The 21,138-nt window shown below is 40.0% G+C and overlaps 1 protein-coding gene across 10 annotated transcripts in view; it reads right to left on the bottom strand.

The window, feature by feature from the left end:
• UNC80 (unc-80 homolog, NALCN channel complex subunit) overlaps positions 1–20,859 on the bottom strand; it is a 253,774-nt gene extending 232,915 nt beyond the window's left edge. For all 10 annotated transcript variants that reach the window (XM_055123362.1, XM_055123368.1, XM_055123366.1 and 7 more), the window contains exons 1-5: positions 20,622–20,859; positions 19,565–19,613; positions 15,532–15,688; positions 14,006–14,307; positions 346–469 (exon numbers count right to left, since the gene is read on the bottom strand). In XM_055123362.1, coding sequence (XP_054979337.1) covers positions 346–469; positions 14,006–14,307; positions 15,532–15,688; positions 19,565–19,613; positions 20,622–20,713 — 724 coding nt within the window. In that variant the 5' untranslated portion in view covers positions 20,714–20,859. The remainder of the gene's footprint in view (positions 1–345; positions 470–14,005; positions 14,308–15,531; positions 15,689–19,564; positions 19,614–20,621) is intronic.
• Between the last annotated feature and the right edge of the window lie 279 nt (positions 20,860–21,138).

Raw genomic sequence — 21,138 nt, 5'->3', positions numbered from 1 at the left:
TGAAAGCAAGTTTGCACATCAGAATTCTTTTGGTTGGCAAAAAAGGGTACTCACATAGGTGAAAAGTGAAGTATACCTGGACAAATGAAGTTAAATTTGAACTCCCATTTTACAGATGAGGAACTAAGTGTCCAGAAGTTTAAAATGGTTTATCCAGTAATACAACATAAGACATGTATCACTGGATTGGCATTCCTTTTCATGTGAATGAGCCCAAGGACACGTAGGTAACTCCATGCATAAATGTTCTTCCTTTTTGCTCCTTATGAGCAATCATCCCACAACCCTCATTCCTGCATGTGAGGGAATCAGCTAAAACTATCCCATTGTGTCCAAGTGACTAACCTGTAATGATGTTCCTGATGGGCTTCACCAGTGCTGTGAAGCCAGAGACTTCGGGCTGTCTGTGCTCCCACATGGGTTGCCATATTACAAGCCCACTGGCTAGCCGAAATGTGAGATCAGATTCCTACAGAGAGAACAGACATACATCTAGTAGTTGATGTCTAAGAACTGGTTAAACGGGAAAGGTCACGGCAAGGATTAATAACACTGACAAGATTATTTTAAAATGGACTGCTCTCTTGCATACCTTCTTTCATCACTCAAATTCATTTTTCTAGAATAAACCAATAAACCAATGTTTCTAGGACCAGAATTACTATGGCATTCATGGTGGTCTGCTTTGAGCAAAATTATCAATTAAAATGCAACTTCAGGCAAAGCACAAAACACACATTTACCATTTTGTGATAGTAGTGATCATTTTTTTTTATTTCAAGATGGTTTGAAAATCACTCTGCTTAAATGTGGTTGGAGGCCACGCGGGGGAAGGGTGAAGCGTGCTGAATGTAGACTAGAGTCTGAACACAATGGCCACTCAACACCTTTATTGCAAACCACAACACCTAATTAGAGAGAGAGAACGAAAGGGAATACCCTGCCACAGTGGCAGGTGGGGGGGTGGGGGGAGATGGGATTGGGGGGGGTGGGAGGGATGTTGGGTTTATTTGTGGTGGAGAATGGGCGCTGGTGAAGGGATGGGTTTTTGAACTTTGTATGAGGGAAACATGAGCACGAAAATGTATAAATCTGTAACTGTACCCTCACTGTGACTCACTAATAAATAAATTTAAAAAATAAATAAAAAACAAAGAAAATCACTCTGCTTGTGGTTATTATTATTATCCCTTTTTGGGGGGTCTGGAGGGGTCCACACCCATAGATGCTCAGGGGTTAGTCCTGACTCTGCAATTACTTCTGGCAGTGCTTGGGGAACTATATGGGATGACAGGGATTGAACCTGGGTCCACTGTGTGCAAAGCAAATGCCCTACCTGTTATATTATCACTCCAATCCCATTATTGTCTCTTTTATTTGATTAATTGCATAATCATTTTTTCTGTCTTAATGCAATATCCTCAAATAAAAATTGCTTTAATTTTCTATTCATCAGTCTATCTCTTGTCCTTGCTTTTCAAGGAATTAGGAGCATATATTTTGGATTTTGTAGCGTATCAAATATAGTTGCCTTCTTAACAATGTTTGGTTCCTTGAAAGCAAAGACATGTTAGGCAACCTGCCTCCTTATAGCTGCTGGAATCATCACATACTTAATAGAGCATAAGGGGTCAGGAGCAGAAGAGATATTAAACAAATACTTGTAAAATTGAGCTGGCTTTATCATCCATAAACATTCAATTTATCTATAATTTAAGGTTTCTTCCACAGAGCTTATTCTCTGCTTAATTTTTATGAAATTTTTAGGAAACATATATGTTTAAAACTTAACAGTGTGGTATGTACATACAAGTATAGGACATTGTAAGATTACATTTTAATGTTTTTTGTTATTGTTTTGGACCACACTGTGTGATGCTCAAGGATTACTCCTGGCTCTGCACTCAGGAATTATTCCTGACACTGCTTGGGGGACCATATGGGATGTCATGAATTGAACCTGGTCCGCTGCTTGCAAGGCAAATGCCCTATCCTCTGTACTATTGCTCTAGCCCTGTGACATTACACTTGCTTCTTAGTGATTAAGATGGGCAAGATGAAGGAGAGAAATGGGGGATATAAAGTTTGAAGTGTCATTATACATTTAGATAGATTAATAAACTGTTTGACAGACAGGACTAAAGTTAAGGGGAGACTGTGCTGGTACTGAGGCAACCCACCTCTTCCTGAACTGGTAAAGCAGCTGGTAGCTGACCTGGCGACCGGACCCGAGGCCCCGAGAGAGTGCCTGACTGGAAGAAACCCTGCCATCCCCAGGAACATCAGAAGTGATCACCAAGCCTCTGCATTGGCACTGAAGCTACCCACACTTCCTGCACAGGTAAAGTGACTGGTGGGCATGGCCATTGGGGCTGCAGCTCCTCTCCCAGCATTTTGCACTCACAGCTCAACCACCATTATCTAATTCTGAAGATAACATTCTGGCTATCCCAATCACATTAGGCCAATAGTCCAGTAGCCTGTCACTGTCATCCCATCGCTCATTGATTTGTTCGAGCGGGCACCAGTAACGTCTCTCGTTGAAAGACTTATTGTCACTGTTTTTGGCATATCCAATACGCCACGGGTAGCTTGCCAGGCTCTGCTGTGTGGGCAAGATACTCTCGGTAGCTTGCTGGGCTCTCCAAGAGGGGCGGAGGAATCGAACACAGGTTGGCCGCGAGAAAGGCGAACGCCCTACCGCTGTGCTATCACTCCAGCCTACTAGTAGCCTATCCAATCAAAATATTCCCTCAGAACACCAAAATAAAAGTGAACACAAAGAATTGAACAATCCCAAAGAAAAAGAACGCATCTCCTGAAGCCACACTAGTGACACCACGTAAGGCACAGAGGACCACCAAAGAAGTAGTACTCTGAAAGGGAGGGGAAAAAGTCCATCATCGACCAAGCCCATCTAGAATCCTCCCTTGAAGCGAGACTTGGTCACTGATAATGAACTGAAGGGACTCACCTCCATACTACCACAGCAACATGAAGGAACAGCGCACATCCCTCACCCCCTCCATGAGGAGTGGATAAAGAAAAGAGCCCTGAAGACTCATCAGGAAACTTCCACAAATAGAATCTCTCAGACAAAGAATTCAGAGATGAAATGTTGAGGATGTTCAATCAACTCAAAGAAATGGTGGAACAGAAAATCCAGTAAATTAAAGGAGGACATGACAGAAACAGTGGAATAGACAGCTAACAAAATACAGGAAGAAGTGAGGGCAGAAATAAAGCTAAAAACAGAAGTGTCAGAAATAAAGGATTTGGTAGATGAAATAAAAAAAACTCAGCAGGTTCCCTCAACAGTAGAATGGTTACAGTCTAAGACAGAATCAGTGAGCTTGAAGATGAGCTGTAGGAAGCTTACAGGCAACAACAAACAATGGGAGAAAACCTCAAAAGGGCTCTAGGGTGAATCAGAAACCTAGGGGATGATTCCAAAAGGAACAACATAAGAATCATCGGAGTACCAGAAGGACAAGAGACAGCCCCAGTGAAAAAAGCCACAGTTAAAAAATCATTACTGAAAAGTTCTCAGAGCTGAAAAATGCAGACATCCAGATCCTAGGGTGCCAGCTAAAAGAGACCCTAATAAAAAGACTCCAAAACATATCATAGTCAGAATGATGGATGCCATGGATAGAGACACAATACTGCAAGCATCAAGGTCAAAGAGAGAAATCACATACAAAGGAGCACCCCTTAGATTTATAGCAGACCTATCAGAAGAAACCCTCTAAGCCAAGATAATGGTGGGATATAGTAAAAAAAAAAGCTCAATGAAATGAACACTTCACCAAGAATACTTTATCTAGCTAAACTCTCACTCAAACTTAAAGGAATGATACACTATTTTTCGGATAAACAACAGCTCAGGAACTTCATAAACTCAAAACCAAACTGAAAAGAAGGATTAAAGGGGCTACGGTAAGACAAGAAGAACCCTTACATGCACAACAAACCCCTACTAAAAGATGGCACAAATCCCCATGACAATATTCTCACTCAATGTCAATGGTCCAAATGCATCAGTTAAGAGACACAGAGTGGCAAAATGGATTCAGAAACTGAACTCAACCTTCTGCTGCCTACAAGAAACACATCTGAACAGTAAGAGCAAACACAGACTCAAAGCCAAAAGATGAAAAACAATCCTGCAAGAAAACAACTCCCTCAAAAAATCCAGGGTGGCCTTATTAGTATCCAACAACATAGATTTTAGGTTAAGAAAGATCAGAAGGAACAGCGAAGGCCATTTTTTATTAATCAAGGGATATGTACAGAAGGAAGAAATCACACTCCTAAACATATATGCACCCAGATAAATACTTAAAACAACTGCTAACAGATTTTAAGGAGGACATTGCTAGCAACACAATAGTAGTTGGAGACTTTAATACTGCCTTCTCACCTCTGGATAGATGAACAAGAAAACACTGGCTTCAAAGGAAGAAATAGAAAAGAGAGGGCTAATAGATCTATACAGGGCTTTACAACCCAAAAAGAAAGAATACAAATTATTTTCCAGTGCACACAGAACATTTTTCAAAATAGACCATGTTCTGGGTCACAAGACCACGTGCTGGTTAATAGAATTGGGAAGGTAGCATTGTATCAACTATCTTTTCAGACCACGATGCACTGAAGATAAAAGTGAATACCACACAGATGTGGAGAACCAAATCTAACACCTGGAAATTAAACAGCTCCATGTTTAACAATGAGTGGGTCAGGAATGAAAGCAAGGAAGGAATCAAAAGATACCTGGAAACAAATGAGAATGAAGACATGAGTTACCGGAACCTATGAGATGCAGGTAAAGCCATATTCAGGGGAAAATTTATAGCTTTGCAAGTATTCCTCAGGAAGGAAGAAAGGGACTACATAGATAATTTGACTTCACAGCTCAAGATCTTAGAAAATGACCAAGAAAAGAAGCCCAAACCAGGCCAAAGGAAAGAAATAATAAACTTAAAGCAGAAATTAATGACACGGAAACAAAAAAAAAATTCAAAAAGTCAGTGAAACCAAGAGCTGGTTCTTTGAGAAAATAAGATTGATAAACCACAAGCAAGACTCACAAAGAAAGAGTGAGAGAACCCTAATAAACCGAATCAAAAATGTAAAAGGGGATATCACAACAGAAACCAAAGAAATTAAAAAGATCATCAGAGACTACTTTGAAAGTCTGTGTGCCACAAAAAGAGAACCTAGACGAAATGGATAAATTCCTGGATTCCTATAATCTCCCAAGACTGAACCAAGAACATTTGGAATACCTGAATTGGCCAATTACTAGCAAATTGAAACTGTAATCAAAAGTCTTCCCCCCCAAAAAAGGCCAGGTCCAGATGGATTCACTAGTGATTTCTTCCAAACATTTAAAGAGAACTTATTGCCACTTCTTCTCAAGCTTTTCTGGGAAATTGAAGATACAGAAAGTCTTCCAAACAGTTTCTATGAGGCACATATTTCCTTAATACTAAAAACAAACAAAGACACCACAAAAAAGAAAATTACAGGCCAATATCCCTGCTGAAGATGGATGCGAAGATCCTCAACAAAATATTAGCAAATAGAATCCAACAACTCATCAAAAAGAGCATACATCATGATCAAGTGAGATTCATCCCAGGGATGCAAGGATGGTTTAACATTCAGAAATCAATCAATATAATCCATCATATCAACAAAAGAAAAGATAAAAACCATATGATCATATCAATAGATGCAGAGAAAGAATTTGACTAGATCCAGCACCCGTTTATGATGAAAACTCTCACCAAAATGGGTTTTAAAGGAACTTTCCTCAAGATAGTCAAAGCCATCTACCACAAACTTATGGCAAGCATTATCCTCAATGGGGAAAAACTAAGGGCCTTCCCTCCAAGATCACGGACCCCACCCTCTCCACTTCTGTTCAATATAGTACTGGAAGTACTAGCAATAGCGGTTAGGCAAGAAAAATATATTAAGAGAATCCAGATAGAAAAAGAAGAAATCAAGCTCTCACTATTTGCAGATGATTTGATACTATATTTATAGAACCCTAAAGCCTCTACCAAGGCGCTACTAGAAACAATAGACTTGTATAGTAAAGTCGCAGGATAGCACAGTGGGTAAAGTGTTTGTCTTGCATGTGGCCAACCTGGGTTCCATTCCTCCGTCCCTCTCAATTAGCCTGGCAAGCTACCAAGAGTGTCTCTCCCATGGCAGAGCCTGGCAAGCTACCCGTGTGTATTTGATATGCCAAAAACAGTAACAATAAGTCTCACAATGGAGACGTTACTGATGCCCACTCAAGCAAATTGATGAGCAATGGGATGACAGTGACAGTGACAGTAAAGTCGCAGGCTATAAAATCAATACCCAAAAGCCCATGCTCAAATATAAGAGAGAAGAAAGTGACATGAGAAAAGCAATCCCATTCACAATCATGCCTCAGAAAATCAAGTTCCTCAGAATCAGCTTAATTAAGAAGATAAAGGACCTTTACAAAGAAACTACAAAATGCTACTTCACTAAATAAAAGAAGAAATGAGGAAGTGGAAAGACATCCCCTTCTCAAGAATTGGAAAAATTAACATTGTCAAATGGCAATTCTCCCCAAAGCATTATACAGATTCAATGCAATCCCTATATGGATACCCATGCAATTCTCCAAAGAAATGGAAAAAATACTCCTGAAATTCATATGGAACAACAAACCCCTACGAAAAGCTAAATCAATTCTTGGGAAAAAGAAGATGGGAAGCATCAACTGTCCCAACTTCAAACTCTACTACAAAGCGGTAATAATTAAAACAGCATGGTATTGGAACAAAGGCAGAGCCACAGACTAATGGAACAGGGTGGGATATCCTTACACACATGTGAAGTGGAGCAAGGAAAGTCTCTTTAACAAATGGTGCTGGCAAAACTGGACAGCTACATAAATATGGGCTCAGACCTCTACCTAATGCCATGCACAAAAGTCAGATCAAAATGGATTAAAGACCTTAACATAAGACCAGAATCCATTAGGTACCAGAATCCATTAGGTACATTGAAGACAAGGTTGGCAAAACCCTCCACAACATTGAAGCTAAATGTATCTTTAAAGGTGACATGCCACTAACCAAGCAAGTGAAAATGGAGATAAACAAATGGAACTATTTTAAACTAAGAAGCTTCTGTACCTCAAAAGAAACTGTGACCAAAATACAAAGACAATCTAAAGAATGGGAAAGGATATTCACCCAATAACCATCTGATGAGGGGTTTATATCAAGTATATACAAGGCACTGGTTGAACTCTATAAGAAGAAAACATCTAACCCCATTCAAAAATGGGGCAATGAAATTAACAGAAACTTTCTCAAAGAAGAAATCCAAGTGGCAGAAAGGCACATGAAAAAATGCTCTACATCACTAATGGAGATTAAGGGAGATGCAGATCAAAAAAACAATGAGATATCATATCACACCACAGAGACTGGTCCACATCCAAAAGAACAAAAGCAACCAGTGTTGGCATGGATGTCGGGAGAAAGGGACTCTCTTTCACTGCTGGTGGGAATGTCGACTGGTTCAGCCCTTTTGGAAACCAGTATGGACGCTTCTTAAAAAATTAGAAATTGAGCTCCCATTTGACCCAGCAATACCATTTCTGGGAATATATCCTGAAGATGCAAAAAATATATAGTAGAAATGACATCTGAACTTGTATGTTCATTGCAGCACTGTTTACAATAGCCAAAATCTGGAAAAAAACAGAGTGACCAAAAACAGATGACTGGTTAAAGAAACTTTGGTACATCTACATAGTGGAATACTATGCAGCTGTTAGAAAAGATGAAGTCATGAAATTTGCATATAGTGGATCAACATGGAAAGTATCATGCTAAGTGAAATGAGTCAGAAAGAGAGAGACAGACATAGAAGAATTGTACTCATCTGTGGATTATAAAACAACAGAATGGGAGACTAACAACCAAGGATAGTAGAGATAGAGAGATTTGTTCCAAGATTTGGAAGCCAGCTTCACATGCTAGTGGAAAATACAGCTCAGATAGAGAAGGGACCATCAAGTAAAGGGTAAGTTTAGAGGGTCCGCTCAAGATGGGAGATGCATGCCGAAAGTAGACTATAGACTGAATATGTTGGCCATTCAATACTTGCATTGCATACTACAACACCCTAAAGGAGAGAGAGAGTAAAAGGGAATGTGCCTGTTACAGAGGCAGAGTGGGGAGGGAGGAATGGGGGAGGAATGGGAGGGATACTGGGAACACTGATGGTGGAAACTGGGCACTGGTGGAGGAAATGACACTCGGTCATTGTATGACTGAAACGTAAGCACGAAAATCTGTAAGTCTGTAACTGTACCCCACAATGATTCATTAAAAAATAAAATGCCAATGGGAAAAAACCCAAGAAATATGTAAAGTTAAGGGGAGAGTATCCAATAACTAGATAATCTTAGTATTTGAAGGCTAAGAGTTTGCCTGCATTTAATAGTGTCTATTCCCTTGTTCTGTTACTCTACATGCCACGGATCAGTGAGTTCATCTAGTATTCACCTAGGTTATTATTCAGATATGAAGGAACAATTCAGAGCTTCAGGGACAGGCAATACACAGAAAAAGAGCCTACACACCCAACCCTTGTCATTTCTATAGACTCATCTCCACAGCTCTTGAAACTCTGACAATTTGAGGCCTTTTTAGAATGGTGGCAAGCAGCTATCCCTCCCCACCAGCTAGGATCAGCAACCTCCATGTTTGTCATAACAATGGGCCCAGTGCAACATCTCCTGGCTGCTCATTATCAAATTCACACTGTTTACTGTAATATACCCCAGCACTGGGTAAAGATGGGCAGCGAAGAAGAAGAGCAATTCTCAGCCTAATTCCTCAGAGAGTCTCAGGAGGAATAATTACAAACGTTTATCTTCAACACAGCAAGATCACAGCAAAAATTGTGTTGGAAACATTTATGAAGCCCACCCACCTCAACGAGCAAAAACAATAACACAGGAGGCTCCACTAGCTCAGCAGATGCTCAGACAATGACTTTATTGACACCATTTTAAAGATGCTTAATAACCTCAAAGAAATGATGGCACAGGTAGTCAGCAAGGCACAGGAAAATATGAATGCTTTTGAAAAAATGAGAAGTATGGTAAGTGATATTATAAAAACTCAATAGAAGTTCCAACAAGCAGATTAACAGCAGCTGAGGAAAAGAGAAAAGTGCTCTAGATAAGATAGAGGAAATCAGTAGATAACAACAGAGGAGAAAAATAGTTGTTAAAGAATTAAACAGCCTGCCACAGAAACTACTGGATAAGAGGAACAATGTAAGAGTTCATCAGAATTCATGAAGAAGAGGAGCCAAATTTAATGAAGAAATTATAGATAAGAATTTATGGAATTTATGGAAGAACTTTGGAATCAGAATTCCAAAGTTGATGAATACAGGCACCCAGACCCATGAGGCCCAAAGATTCCAAATAAAAAAAAAATGGACTCAAATAGAAAAACTCAAAGGCATGCTGCACTTAAAATGACAAAAGACAGAGACCAAATATTAAAAGCAGCAAAATACAAGAAGGAACTTACACATGGAGGAAAGCCAAAAAATTCATAGCAGATCTATCAAAATGAGACTCTATGAACCAGAAGAGAATAGAGGGATGGATGTAGTACAAAACTGGATGAGCTGAAGACATCACCAAGAATACCCTGTCCACCTAGATTATCATTCAGATATGAAAAAACAATTCAGAGCTTCAGGGCCAGGCAACTGCCTAGAAATCCATAGCCTTGAAACTAGTCTTGCAAGAAGCATTAAAGGAACTTTCCCCCCCTTTTTTCTTTCTGAATCACCATGAGATACAGTTACAAAGCTTTCATGATGAGTTTCAGTCACACAATGTTCCAACATCCATCCCTCCACCAGTGTACATTTCCCTCCACCAATATTCCCCACACCCCTCTTGTCACCCCCCCCTCTTGGCCACCCCCACAGTCTGCCTCTGTGGCAGTATGGCAGGCACTTTTCTTTTTCTCTCTTTCTCTCTTTCTTTTTCTCTCTCTATTTCTCTCTCATTCTCTCTCTCTCCTTTTGTGCATTATGATTTGCAATTACAGATACTGAGAGGCCATCATTTTTGGTCCTTTACCCACTTTCAGCACACATCTCCCATCCTGAGTGGTCCCATCCAACCATCATTGACATAATGATTGCTTCTCTATCCTGACTGCCCTCTGCCCCAGCCCTTGAGGCAGTCTTCCAACCATGGTCCATTTGTCTTGACCTAAAGGAACTTTTTTAAGAGGCAAGACACACGACTCAGCACTTGGCACTGAGTATAGCATTCACTCATTATGTTAGGGCTGCTCTCCACTAGAGTAAGAAAAGTCTGTTTACTCCTATTTTGTATACAAAATCCATTTGCAATAACAAATTAACATTTCATTTATATTGAATGTTATATATCTGATCAAATGTTTTTATTTTACAAAGACATTTTCATAGACACTTTACTAAATTGCTTTTCTTATTAATGCAGAAACTTAAGTGTATCTACTAAATATTTTCTAGTGTAAAACAAACACACCCTTAGAATCAAATACACTTTTATACTTCTATAGGCATATTCAGATTCTCCCCTTAAATTTTCCTTGTCTTCAATTTTACATTTGTTGAATTTATCTTTCATGTAAACAAGTCAATCTTAAAATTTATTAGCACAGAATTATTCATAATACTTTTAAAATGTATAACGTGGAAAATATAGCTTTTGAAAAGGGATTTTATATTTTATCAATTTATTTATTTACTATTTTGTGGAATTCTAGGAATTTAGCTTGATTCGCCTATGTGTATGTAGGTGTCATCACCTCCACAACAACAACAAAAAAATTACCTATCCCAAATATGAGATTAAAAAATATATAGTAAGGAAACAGCAAATGGTCAAAGTCATCAGAACTAAAACTTTGTCAGTAGAACTGAGCCTATGTGGTGAGCACTGAGAAGGGGGTACTTAAGACAATGGGGGATCACCAGTATTGAGCAAGTGTCTGAGTGGCATGTAAATAAAAATTATGTGTAATGACATTGAAAAACCCAGTACCTAAATAAAAGTGGTTTAAAAATAAAAATAGAATAAATCTTAATTAAATACCTATCAAATACTGCCACTATGTTAGTTACCTAGGACATGACGATAATTTCTATGTTTAAAACAAACAGAATCTGGTTTGTTTGTATACCTGGTGGTAGGTACAAACATACAATAAAATGATAAATTTGTTTTTAAAAATAGTAATAAAATATGACTATCATGCTCTAGAAATAGGGGATTAATGAGGATGAAACTTGAATAAAGCCAGAGAGAATAAGTACAAAATTTCTAGGTAGAAGGGCAGATGTGACACATCTTTCTTTTTTTTTCTTTTTTTTCTTTTTTCTTTTTGGGTACCCCCAAAAAGATGCTCAGGGGTTACTCCTGGCTTTGCACTCAGGAATTACTTCTGGCGGTGCTCGAGGGACCATATGGGATGCTGGGAATCAAACCCGGGTTTGTCGAGTGCAAGGCAAAAATGCCCTACCGGTTGTGCTATCACTCCAGCCCCAAGATGTGACACATCTTAAGTGGGCAAGAAGTTGTAGCAAATTTGAAAAATGGGAGACAAATTGAAGATTCTTTGGTTAGTCAAATGTTCAGGGATGAAGGATCTAGTGAAAGAACTTGGAATTTTCAGCTTTATGTGAATGGTTTTATTACATAAGATATATAATGTGGGGACAAAGATCCATTCTAGGGCAATTTGAAATGCTAATGTATCACCATTTAGGAGAAGGTAGAGGGCAATATGATTTTAAAACTAGAAGAGGAAATATAGTTCAAAATTATCATTCATTTGCAACATTGTATATGTTGTATGCTCTCCTTTTCAAATATGTATCACCACACAACCCCTACCACCAGGATTCGAATTTAAAGATAGAATTAGCCTATGTCGCCTATAAGACACAAATTATAAACAAATGGACATTAGCCTATAAGACACAAATGGCAAATAAATGAAAGGATAGAGAATCTTCCAAAGAGAAGATGAAGTGAAAAAAGCAAAATGCCCAGGATGCAACTGTGAAGAACTGCAATGTTCAAGCAGCCAGGAAAGACCAACTCGCAGAAAAAATGGAAGAGAAACGAGTCACAGAGGATGCAAAGAGAATGGCAGCATGTGTTGTCACCAAAGGACCAGAAAATGTCAAGAAGGACTTGGGGTAGTTTCAAATACATCATGTGTTTAGTGAAATGTGGACTGAAAAATAAAAGGTTCCACAGCTCAGAGATTATTCATCACCTTAGTGAAAACAGTTCCAGAAATGGGGAAATTAGTTTTGAAGGAAGCAGATGGAATTTAATTTGAATCCTGCCACAATTATGTATGAGTTTATTTCCTCTCTAGCTTTCAATTCCTCTTGGGAAAAAATGAAGACAAAGCTACCTCCTTGCTTGTGGCAGCACAGATTAGAAATGTTATGTGAAAACTACAATAGGGGAGAACAGCACAAGTATAAAAAAGATGAGGAGAAAAGAGAATCATGAGACCGTGTATTTACTGGGTCTCAAACACTCCCATGCCTTTAGCAGCATCAGCAATTGAGCCTTAATATAAAATACTGACTGTGTGACCACTAAGTATCAGCTCCATTGAGTAAAGGCAAGAAAAGACTGATATGTAGGGCACACACTGGTATAATGATCCTAATTTTGTAGACAAACCAGTCTGGATGTTCTGGGTTTCTCTTTTATTCAGAGACAGGGATAGAACCCAGGGTCTTTCACACATGAGTATTGTCACTGAGCTCTATTCCGAGACTTATCCTAATACACTGCATGGTTGTGTGCAATTTCCCCAGGAGCCTGTATATCTGTATGTCTCTGGACAGGGATAGGTTGTCTTGATCTTCTTTGAGATTTAAAGGAGATTGGAAAGGTTGTTTTGATCTTCTTGGAGATTTAAAGGAGGAACGCAAAGAAGCAATAAGGAGAAAATGACATTTACCAGTACTACCCGAGAGGTGCACTTTACAAGATTACAGTATAGACAGAAAAGGAAGCTACAGTTAAACAGGATCTGACAACCAGCAGGCAATTGGAAAATCAAAGGCAGTGGTCCTCAATAGGGGGAGATAAACATCTTCTCTCTACCTATTGAGGAAATTTGACAAAGTCTGTAATCATTTATTGTTGATACAGTCAGATGTTATTGACACCTAGTAGATAGTAAAAAGATACTACTAACATCCTACAACACAACTCAGTACCCAGTAACAAAGGCCAACAGGGTCAAGTGTGAGAAATACTAATCTCTGGGTTTTATACTCCCTCCCCCCTCCACATATATTTTTTAATTTAGCAAAGATAACATATAATTTTAAAAGTCTTTAACTTATGAAAATCTTTCTTGATGGTATTATTGGGAGTATAAACAGGGATTTGCTATTTATAATTCAAAAGAAGAACTTAAACCCTCAGTGGTGCTTACCTTGATGTGTTATGCTTGATGCATTGGACAGCATCTTGGGGCAGACTTATAAACAACTGGAATTTTTTACATAGCTAACTTAAATGTAGAGTTGAGTATTTTAGTTAAAATAATGTGTAAACTATGAGAAAAGAAGGGTAAGGTGCTTACCTTGCATGTAGCCGACTTAGGTTCAATTCCCAGTACCCCATACCACTCACTGGGCTCTCCAGGAGTGATTCCTGAGTGCAGAGACAGGAGTAACCCCTGAGCACTGTGGGTGTGACCCAAAAACAAACCAAAGGAAGTGTAGAAAATAAGTGTAGAAATAACGCTGTTTACATCTTGGTTTGCAATCAGATCCGAGAAAACACAGACAACCAACCATGGGAAACCACTTGAGGCTTCCCACCCTCATCTCACTTCTCTCCTACCTCAGCACTAACAACCAGGTTTCTGCTTACCTTGATCCTGTGCACCAGAGGAGCAAACAGAAACACAAAGAGCTCCACAGTAGCCATTGAATTCTGGAAGATCTTTCTTCGGCTGTTTTCTTCTTCATCATTGGAGCTGCTTTGGCAAGGCTGCACGGGAGAGCCCTGGTTTTCAACCTGGTGGATGAAAGCACTACTGCTGCCACCCCAGCTCGAGCCTCGGTCTGGGCCCCCAAACCGCTCACTGTTGCAGTCTTGGGGGGCTTCCAAGAGCATCCAGTGGAGGGTGTGAAGGAGCTTTGTTTCAGCGACACCTAATTTATCCTGGTGGCCTGCATGGGGACAATCACACAGCAAAGTTAGAACGAACGCTGTGACCAGAACAGTAGATATGAACATTCAATCTTGGATGAACACTTGGCTTTTGCTCATAGATTTTTTTTTTTTTTGCTGAAAGACAAAAGCATTTTTCTCTGTGTCTCATAACTGCAAAAAAGGTTCATTCTTGCTTGGGATCTTTATAACTGGCTGCAGCTCCTACAGAGTATCATGCTGTACTAGGATATCTTATATGCATCATACTTTTTAAGTCAGATATCAACATATATTTGCAATTAGGTAACAGTGATTAAGGTATATCCTGAGAAGAGAACTACTCTGCTTAAGAGCCATCAGAAAAATCCTCTTGGTAACACAATGTTTGAGTGGAGACCCAAATGACTGGGGCAAAGGGAAGGGCGGGGGGGGCAACCAAATGAAGGAGAGCATGTTCACTAACATGGAGTAGATGACTAGAAAATTTTGACATGTGATGAAAGCAACCTGAAAAATAACCTAAAAAAGAAAAATTCCACGTATATGCAAGACATACCAAGTACAATAAAGTGCAGGTGAATGCTTTAGAAATTGGGACGGCAAAGGAGAAAACTTTAACTATGTTTAGCTTGTCTATAATATTTTAATGTTCAAAAGGAGAATATATTCACACATACTTGTTGCACTGTAGACTATCATCCCATTGTTCATCGATTTGCTCAAGTGGGCACCAGTAATGTCTCCACTGTGAAACTTGTTTTTACTGGTTTTGGCATATAAAATATGCCATGGGGAATTTGCCAGGCTCTGCCGTGTGGGCAGGATACTCTCGGTAGCTTGCCGGGCTCTCCGAGAGGGGCAGAGATATCGAACCTGGGTCGGCTGCATGCAAGACAAACACCTACCCGCTGTGCTATCTCTCCAGTCCCTTGATATTATAGTAAAATCTCAAAATCAGTATTTCTTTGAATAAAAGTGATGACAAAAAGCCCTTTCCCATGCCTTTAATTTACACGTACTTGTAAAATTAAATATTTAAATAAGACAGTTAAGGATAAAATAAAGATAATAATGGCGCCATCTCACATGGTGTTCTATAAGCATTAAAAGAAAAAAGGGGTTCTGTGAGCATTAAAAGAAAATGTGTGCACAGTGCCTGGGAAACAGTAATTATCCAATAGATGTTGTTATTATGAATGCTGAACACAAAGGACAATTGTCTTCACTAAAGAAGCACCAACCTAGCTTGTTTCTGTTTGAGAGCAGTGTAGCAGTGCAGTGGAGGACGTGAGGCAAAGCAGCTTGCACCAGCTCCCATCTGGAAATGCTCTGGATGGCTTCAGAGAGGGCTGGAGAGAGGCCGTGCAGCTTGTTTTCTACCAACACACGTTCAAAAGACTGTAGACAACCAAAGGGAAAAAAAATAACATAAGGAATTGAAGATTTAGGTTAGCAGGAAAAACGGACATATAATTAAAAACACAAACTACTGGGTCATTCTCTACAGTGCACTTATATTCTTTCATTTTATATGTTGACAAACAATAAGTCAATGATAATTATCTAGCCATTTTCATATGTTTAATCTAAAGTATAGGGTATAAAGGTATGCACAATTTTTATTTCATCTAAAATAAACTTCCTCTGGGGCGGGAGAGATAGCACAGCGGGTAGGGCATTTGCCTTGCACTAGGCCGACCCGGGTTCAAATCCCAGCATCCCATATGGTCCCCTGAGCATGGCCAGGGGTAATTCCTGAGTGCAGAGCCAGGAATAACCCCTGTGCATCGCCAGGTGTGACCCAAAAAGCAAAATAAATAAATAAATAAATAAATAAAATAAAATAAACTTCCTCTAACAAAAGGACAACAACATTAATTCATGAAAATTTAAGAATTGTTTTATAAAATGCTGCTGATTCATTCAATGGGGTGCTTACAATTACAGATGAAAGTAAAATGTTTTATGAAAGCCTCTTGAGGAATAGAATTTATGTTGCTGTTCAACATGTGTCAAAAAAAGACATTATTCTTTTAAAAAATCTGACTTTGGACTCTTCAAGTTATTTTATATGACCTGGTATAATACATTTCTTACTATTGCATGAAACCATAAAGATGCTTTATAAATATGCTTGATAAAGAAAAATAAAGGTAAAAGAAGACAAGTCAATAAGCCATTTTTTGTTTTTTTATTTTTAAAACATATTCTGACCTAGCCAAGGATACTTTCCATAAGTGATGCAAGACAAAACAAGTTTAACTACTCAGTTCTCTCCTCTCTCTTTCTTTTTTTTTAAAAATGGGATCACTGTGAGATACACAGTTACAAAGCTGTTCAGAGTCGGGTTTCAGTCATACAATGTTCCAACACCCATCCCTCCACCTGTGTACTTTTCCCACCACCAATGTCTCCGGTTTCCCTCCTCCCTAGCCCACCCCCACACACACACACACACAAACTTACACAAACAAAGCCTGGCTCTATGGCAGGCACTTTCCTGGTTTTTTTTTTCCCTTTGTGTGTCTGTCTGTCTGCCTGTCTGTCTGCCTGCCTGTCTGTCTGTCTCTCTCTCTCTCTCTCTGTGTCTCTGTGTTTGTCAGTTAGTCTGTCTGTCTATATCTCTCTCACTCCCTCTCTCTCTTTCTCTCCTTCTGGGCATTATGGTTTGCCATACAGATATGATAGGTTATCCTGTTTATTCCTTTACCTATTTTCAGCCCATAGTTCTTATCCAGAGTGATCATTTCCAACTGTCATTGTCATAGTGGTTCCTTCACTATCGCAAATGCCTTTTCTCTCAGCACTTGTGGCAGGATTCCAACCATGAACCAATCCTCTTGGTCTTCATTTCTACTGTTCTAGGGGATTAGTCTCATACTTTTATGGATCATTTCTATAATTCTTATCTCTCTTTTTTGATGGCAGGACATATATATATATAAAGCTATATCTTTGGAAAACATAGCTACAAATAAAATACTATAATATATTTTATAAACATTTAACTTGTATGAATAGAACCTGGCTGCCATATGGATCCTTAAGTGAGCAAGAAAATTGTGAAAGTTACCTATATAGTTGTGGTGATACAGTCAAGAGTGTTCAAGCTGTACTTTGGTATTATTGGAATTTAAAATAATATGTTAGAACAGAGATTTCCAAAGGAAAAATTACTTTTTGATTCAAAAAAAGGAAAATAATTCACTTTTATGATGAAAGGCATGCTGAGATTTTGGTAAGGAGTATAATCAGAGTCTTTTTTGTTTTTTATTAACAGAATAAAGGCAGACAAAAATACTTTAAAATTATTTAACACTGGGAGCTCTAAGTATTCATTAAGGAGTAAACAAGTTTGAATTAACAGATTATAAATTGTCTTGTCTTGGGGCAAGAGCAACAGTACAGCAGGTAGGATGTTTGCCTTGATGTGGTCCACCTGACTTCAATTCCCAGCACTTCATCATGGTCTCCTGAGCACCACAGGAAGTGGATCCTGAGCTCAGAGCCAGGAGTAAGCACTATGCACTGCCAAGTGTAACCTCAAAGCCAAAAATGAATGCATTTCAGAAAATTATATATATTTTCTCACCTTACGGAACTAAGTAATGCCATTTCTTCTTTGCAAGGGCAGCTGTTTTACATTCTTTTTATTTTGGAGCCACACTTTTTGGCGCTCATGGATTACTATGGGCTCTGTGCTTAGGGACCACTCTTGGCAGTACTTATAGGACCATATTCAGCGCTGGGAATCAAACCCAGGTTGGGCTGCATGCAAGGCAAGCACCTTACTCACTATACTGTGTCTCTAGCCAATGTCATTTCTTCTTAAATGCTACTAATATAACTTTTTATAGTTATAAAGAATACAAAAAAAGCCCCAGAAATAGTTTCTAATTATTTTCCAGATAGCCAGCTAGCTATGAATGCAATGTCATTTTCTTGATAGTGTGACTACATTCAAAAAATGTCAGGCATATCTTTGCCAAGAACAGAGAAAATTCTGTTAGGTTTCTTTTAGGCTAGTGTAATTATAGGCATGACAGTTAAGAAAGACTCAGATATGTTCTGTGTTAAATTACTCTAACTTGAGCTAACCACAACAAATTCCACTGAAAAGTTTATATTAGAGATAGATTTCTAAGATATCTTTTCATAATTTTAAAGAGCAGGAGAAACATAAAACAAACTTCAGGGAGAAATAAAGGGAGAGTCATTGACAAACATCTATGGTAATATAGAAGTAAGTAGTCATCCACTTTAAGGTTATAACATACAAAATGCAAAGAGCTTTATGTGACTTCCAATTATGAACAAAGTCTTTGAAAATCCCATTTTGATATTTTTATGATTTCATATTATCTGTTCTTAATTTGTAAAATAGGAACCTGTAGGGATATGGGGTTACTTTTGAAGCGAAAGACAATAGTCTGTTTTGTATGTATCCATGTCAGTAGTTTCATTTTGTACCACTTTCGGACTTGCGTTCATGGGACCTACCTTATGAACTCCCACTAAGCAGCAGTGTTGATTTTTTGATTAATGATTTTACTTGTTATACTCATCCTGCAAGTCCCCCCACCGACAGGTTCTCTGTTACCTCTCTACCGTCTCCACTTTGCTATCTCTCCCCAATCTGAGCAGAAGTTCCTTAGATTTGCTGTTCATTCTGCTTTCCCCTCCACAGTTCCACTTTCTGTTCAAGCTTCCACCAAGGGTCACATTAGTAAGCAAATCATATCACACCCATTACTATGAAAATGATCCTCTCCCCTACTGCTCCTTCATCTCCTTTCTTGCTTAATTTTCTCCATTTTAAGAAACCACTTTTAGCTTGCTGAGAATTTTATTTATATGTTGCCAGTCTTCCTCCTAAAGACTGCAAACTCTTTAACAACTTCCCATCATTTACCACATTGCTCCAGATTGTGGACAGCAGGTACAATCCAGAGGGATCAGGAGAAGCCTTATTTGCAATTAAGAGGTTCTTCCTGACTTTCTGTTTTTTTCACTTAAAGAAAGATTTCCAAGTGGACACTGTTTTATCTGAAAAAACACAGCACGTCAAATAAACTTGGGAACCTATATGCTATAACATTTTATTGTTTTTACCCTATCATCTAGAACTGTGCTTGAAACATAGTCTCTTAATGATATGTGTCTAGTGACTTGATATATGTAGTTAGTATAATTTAATGACTTTCTTTGGGTTCAACAAAATTGAATTACCACACTAGATACGGTAGTAATGATTAAATGGTGAAAATCACATACCACACAAGAGGCTTCATATTGCTTCCCAAGTTTAGGCCTCAAAAATGCACTGAAATGAAAAAAAGGGATATTCGTTTTAAACATAGAAGAATCATTAGAACATCCGTGAGACATATTATTTTTCAATTTCAACTCAAATTGCATGCCTCCCTAGAGCTTGTTTACCAGCTGCTGCTGATCAGCTGATGAGATTTGCTTTTACATTTGCTAGTTAGTACATATATGAGAGAGATTAAGACTTTGTTCTTAATCAGGTTCCAAATCACCAGCCGTCAGAAGTGGTGCATTACTCAAGTGTACAATCCTATTAAAAACTAAAAACAAACCAAACCAAAAAAAAATAAAAGAAACATGGCTCATGGGTCATGATTTCCATAATCTAAATTATTTTCTGATTATTTTATAAAATGTCGAGAGAGGAGTAGCAATAACAATAATTATTAATAATAATGGAGATTTTGTTTTCCGTTTATTGAAACAGGTTTCAGACCTTTGAAAGGGGTCGTGGGGCCGGGGGGCGGGGGGGAGAAAGAATCTCATCCCAAATCATTCTCTTCATTGGCTTTAACCAAGAAGAGTACATTGCCTGAGCAAAAATGGTTAACAAGTGGGAATAGCAGCTATTTGCCAAACCAGAGCTGGAAAAACAACAGGTCACCGGGCTGGAATTACAGCAGGAGATGGGGGGGGGGGGGGAATTGGACGCAGGAGCACAACCAGTCATAATTATCTTCCCTGGTTCCCCGCCCCCTCTTCCCTCAGCTCTGTACTGCCATCCCCCAAATAATGTATACATTTAGTCGACAACTGCCAATCTGCTTGTCGTCAAACTTCACTGACATATTTCTTTCTTTTTTTTTTTCCTTTTGGGCAATGCGTGTTTCTCCGTGGGTGCAGCAGAGGGGATGCTTCTCGGCCCCAGAGAGAGGGAGCTTGCAGGCAGGCAGCGGCGCGGCCTCGGCGGCAGCGGCACTTGGCCACGGCGTGGGCACCGGGGCGGTCCCCGGGAGCGCCCCCAACCCCGGCCGGCCCGCCGCGCGCCTCCTGCGCCCCTCACCTGGTTTGGCGCCACAGGAAGGTCTGGATGGGCAGCGGGATGCCACGGCCGCTGTCCTGCTCCTGGCCCTCGGAGCTCTTCCTCTTCACCATGATGGTGGCTCCGGGCAGTTGGACCGCTGGCCCCGGCGCTGGCTCCTCGCTCGCCGCCGCCGCCGCCGCCGCCTCCTCCCCGCGCCGCTCTCCCCAACTCTCATCCCCTCCTTCCCCGAGGCTCTCTCCGCCCCGATCCCCCTGCCCGCGCCCCTTCCCCCGCCCCTCCTCGCGCGTGGAACATGGCTGCGGGAGGAGGGGAGGGCTGGAGCCGCCGCCGAGCGAGGAGGGGGGCGCGGGCAGGAGCCGGCCGCCGCGCCGCCCCCGCGCCCTGCTTTCAGCACCTCCCACTGTGGACAGCGGCCCGCGCCGCCCCGCGCCTCGCCCGCAGGCCCCCTCCGCGGCCGCCCCTCGCGGCCGCCCCCCGGGACTGTCCCCCGTCCGGCCTGCCAACCTCGAACTGTCACGGTCTGCGGAGGAGGAGC

Source organism: Sorex araneus, chromosome X, assembly GCF_027595985.1.
Source record: "Sorex araneus isolate mSorAra2 chromosome X, mSorAra2.pri, whole genome shotgun sequence".
Lineage (NCBI taxonomy): Eukaryota > Metazoa > Chordata > Mammalia > Eulipotyphla > Soricidae > Sorex > Sorex araneus.
Note: the sequence above shows the minus strand (reverse complement) of the source record. Positions and strands in the feature narration are given on the sequence as shown.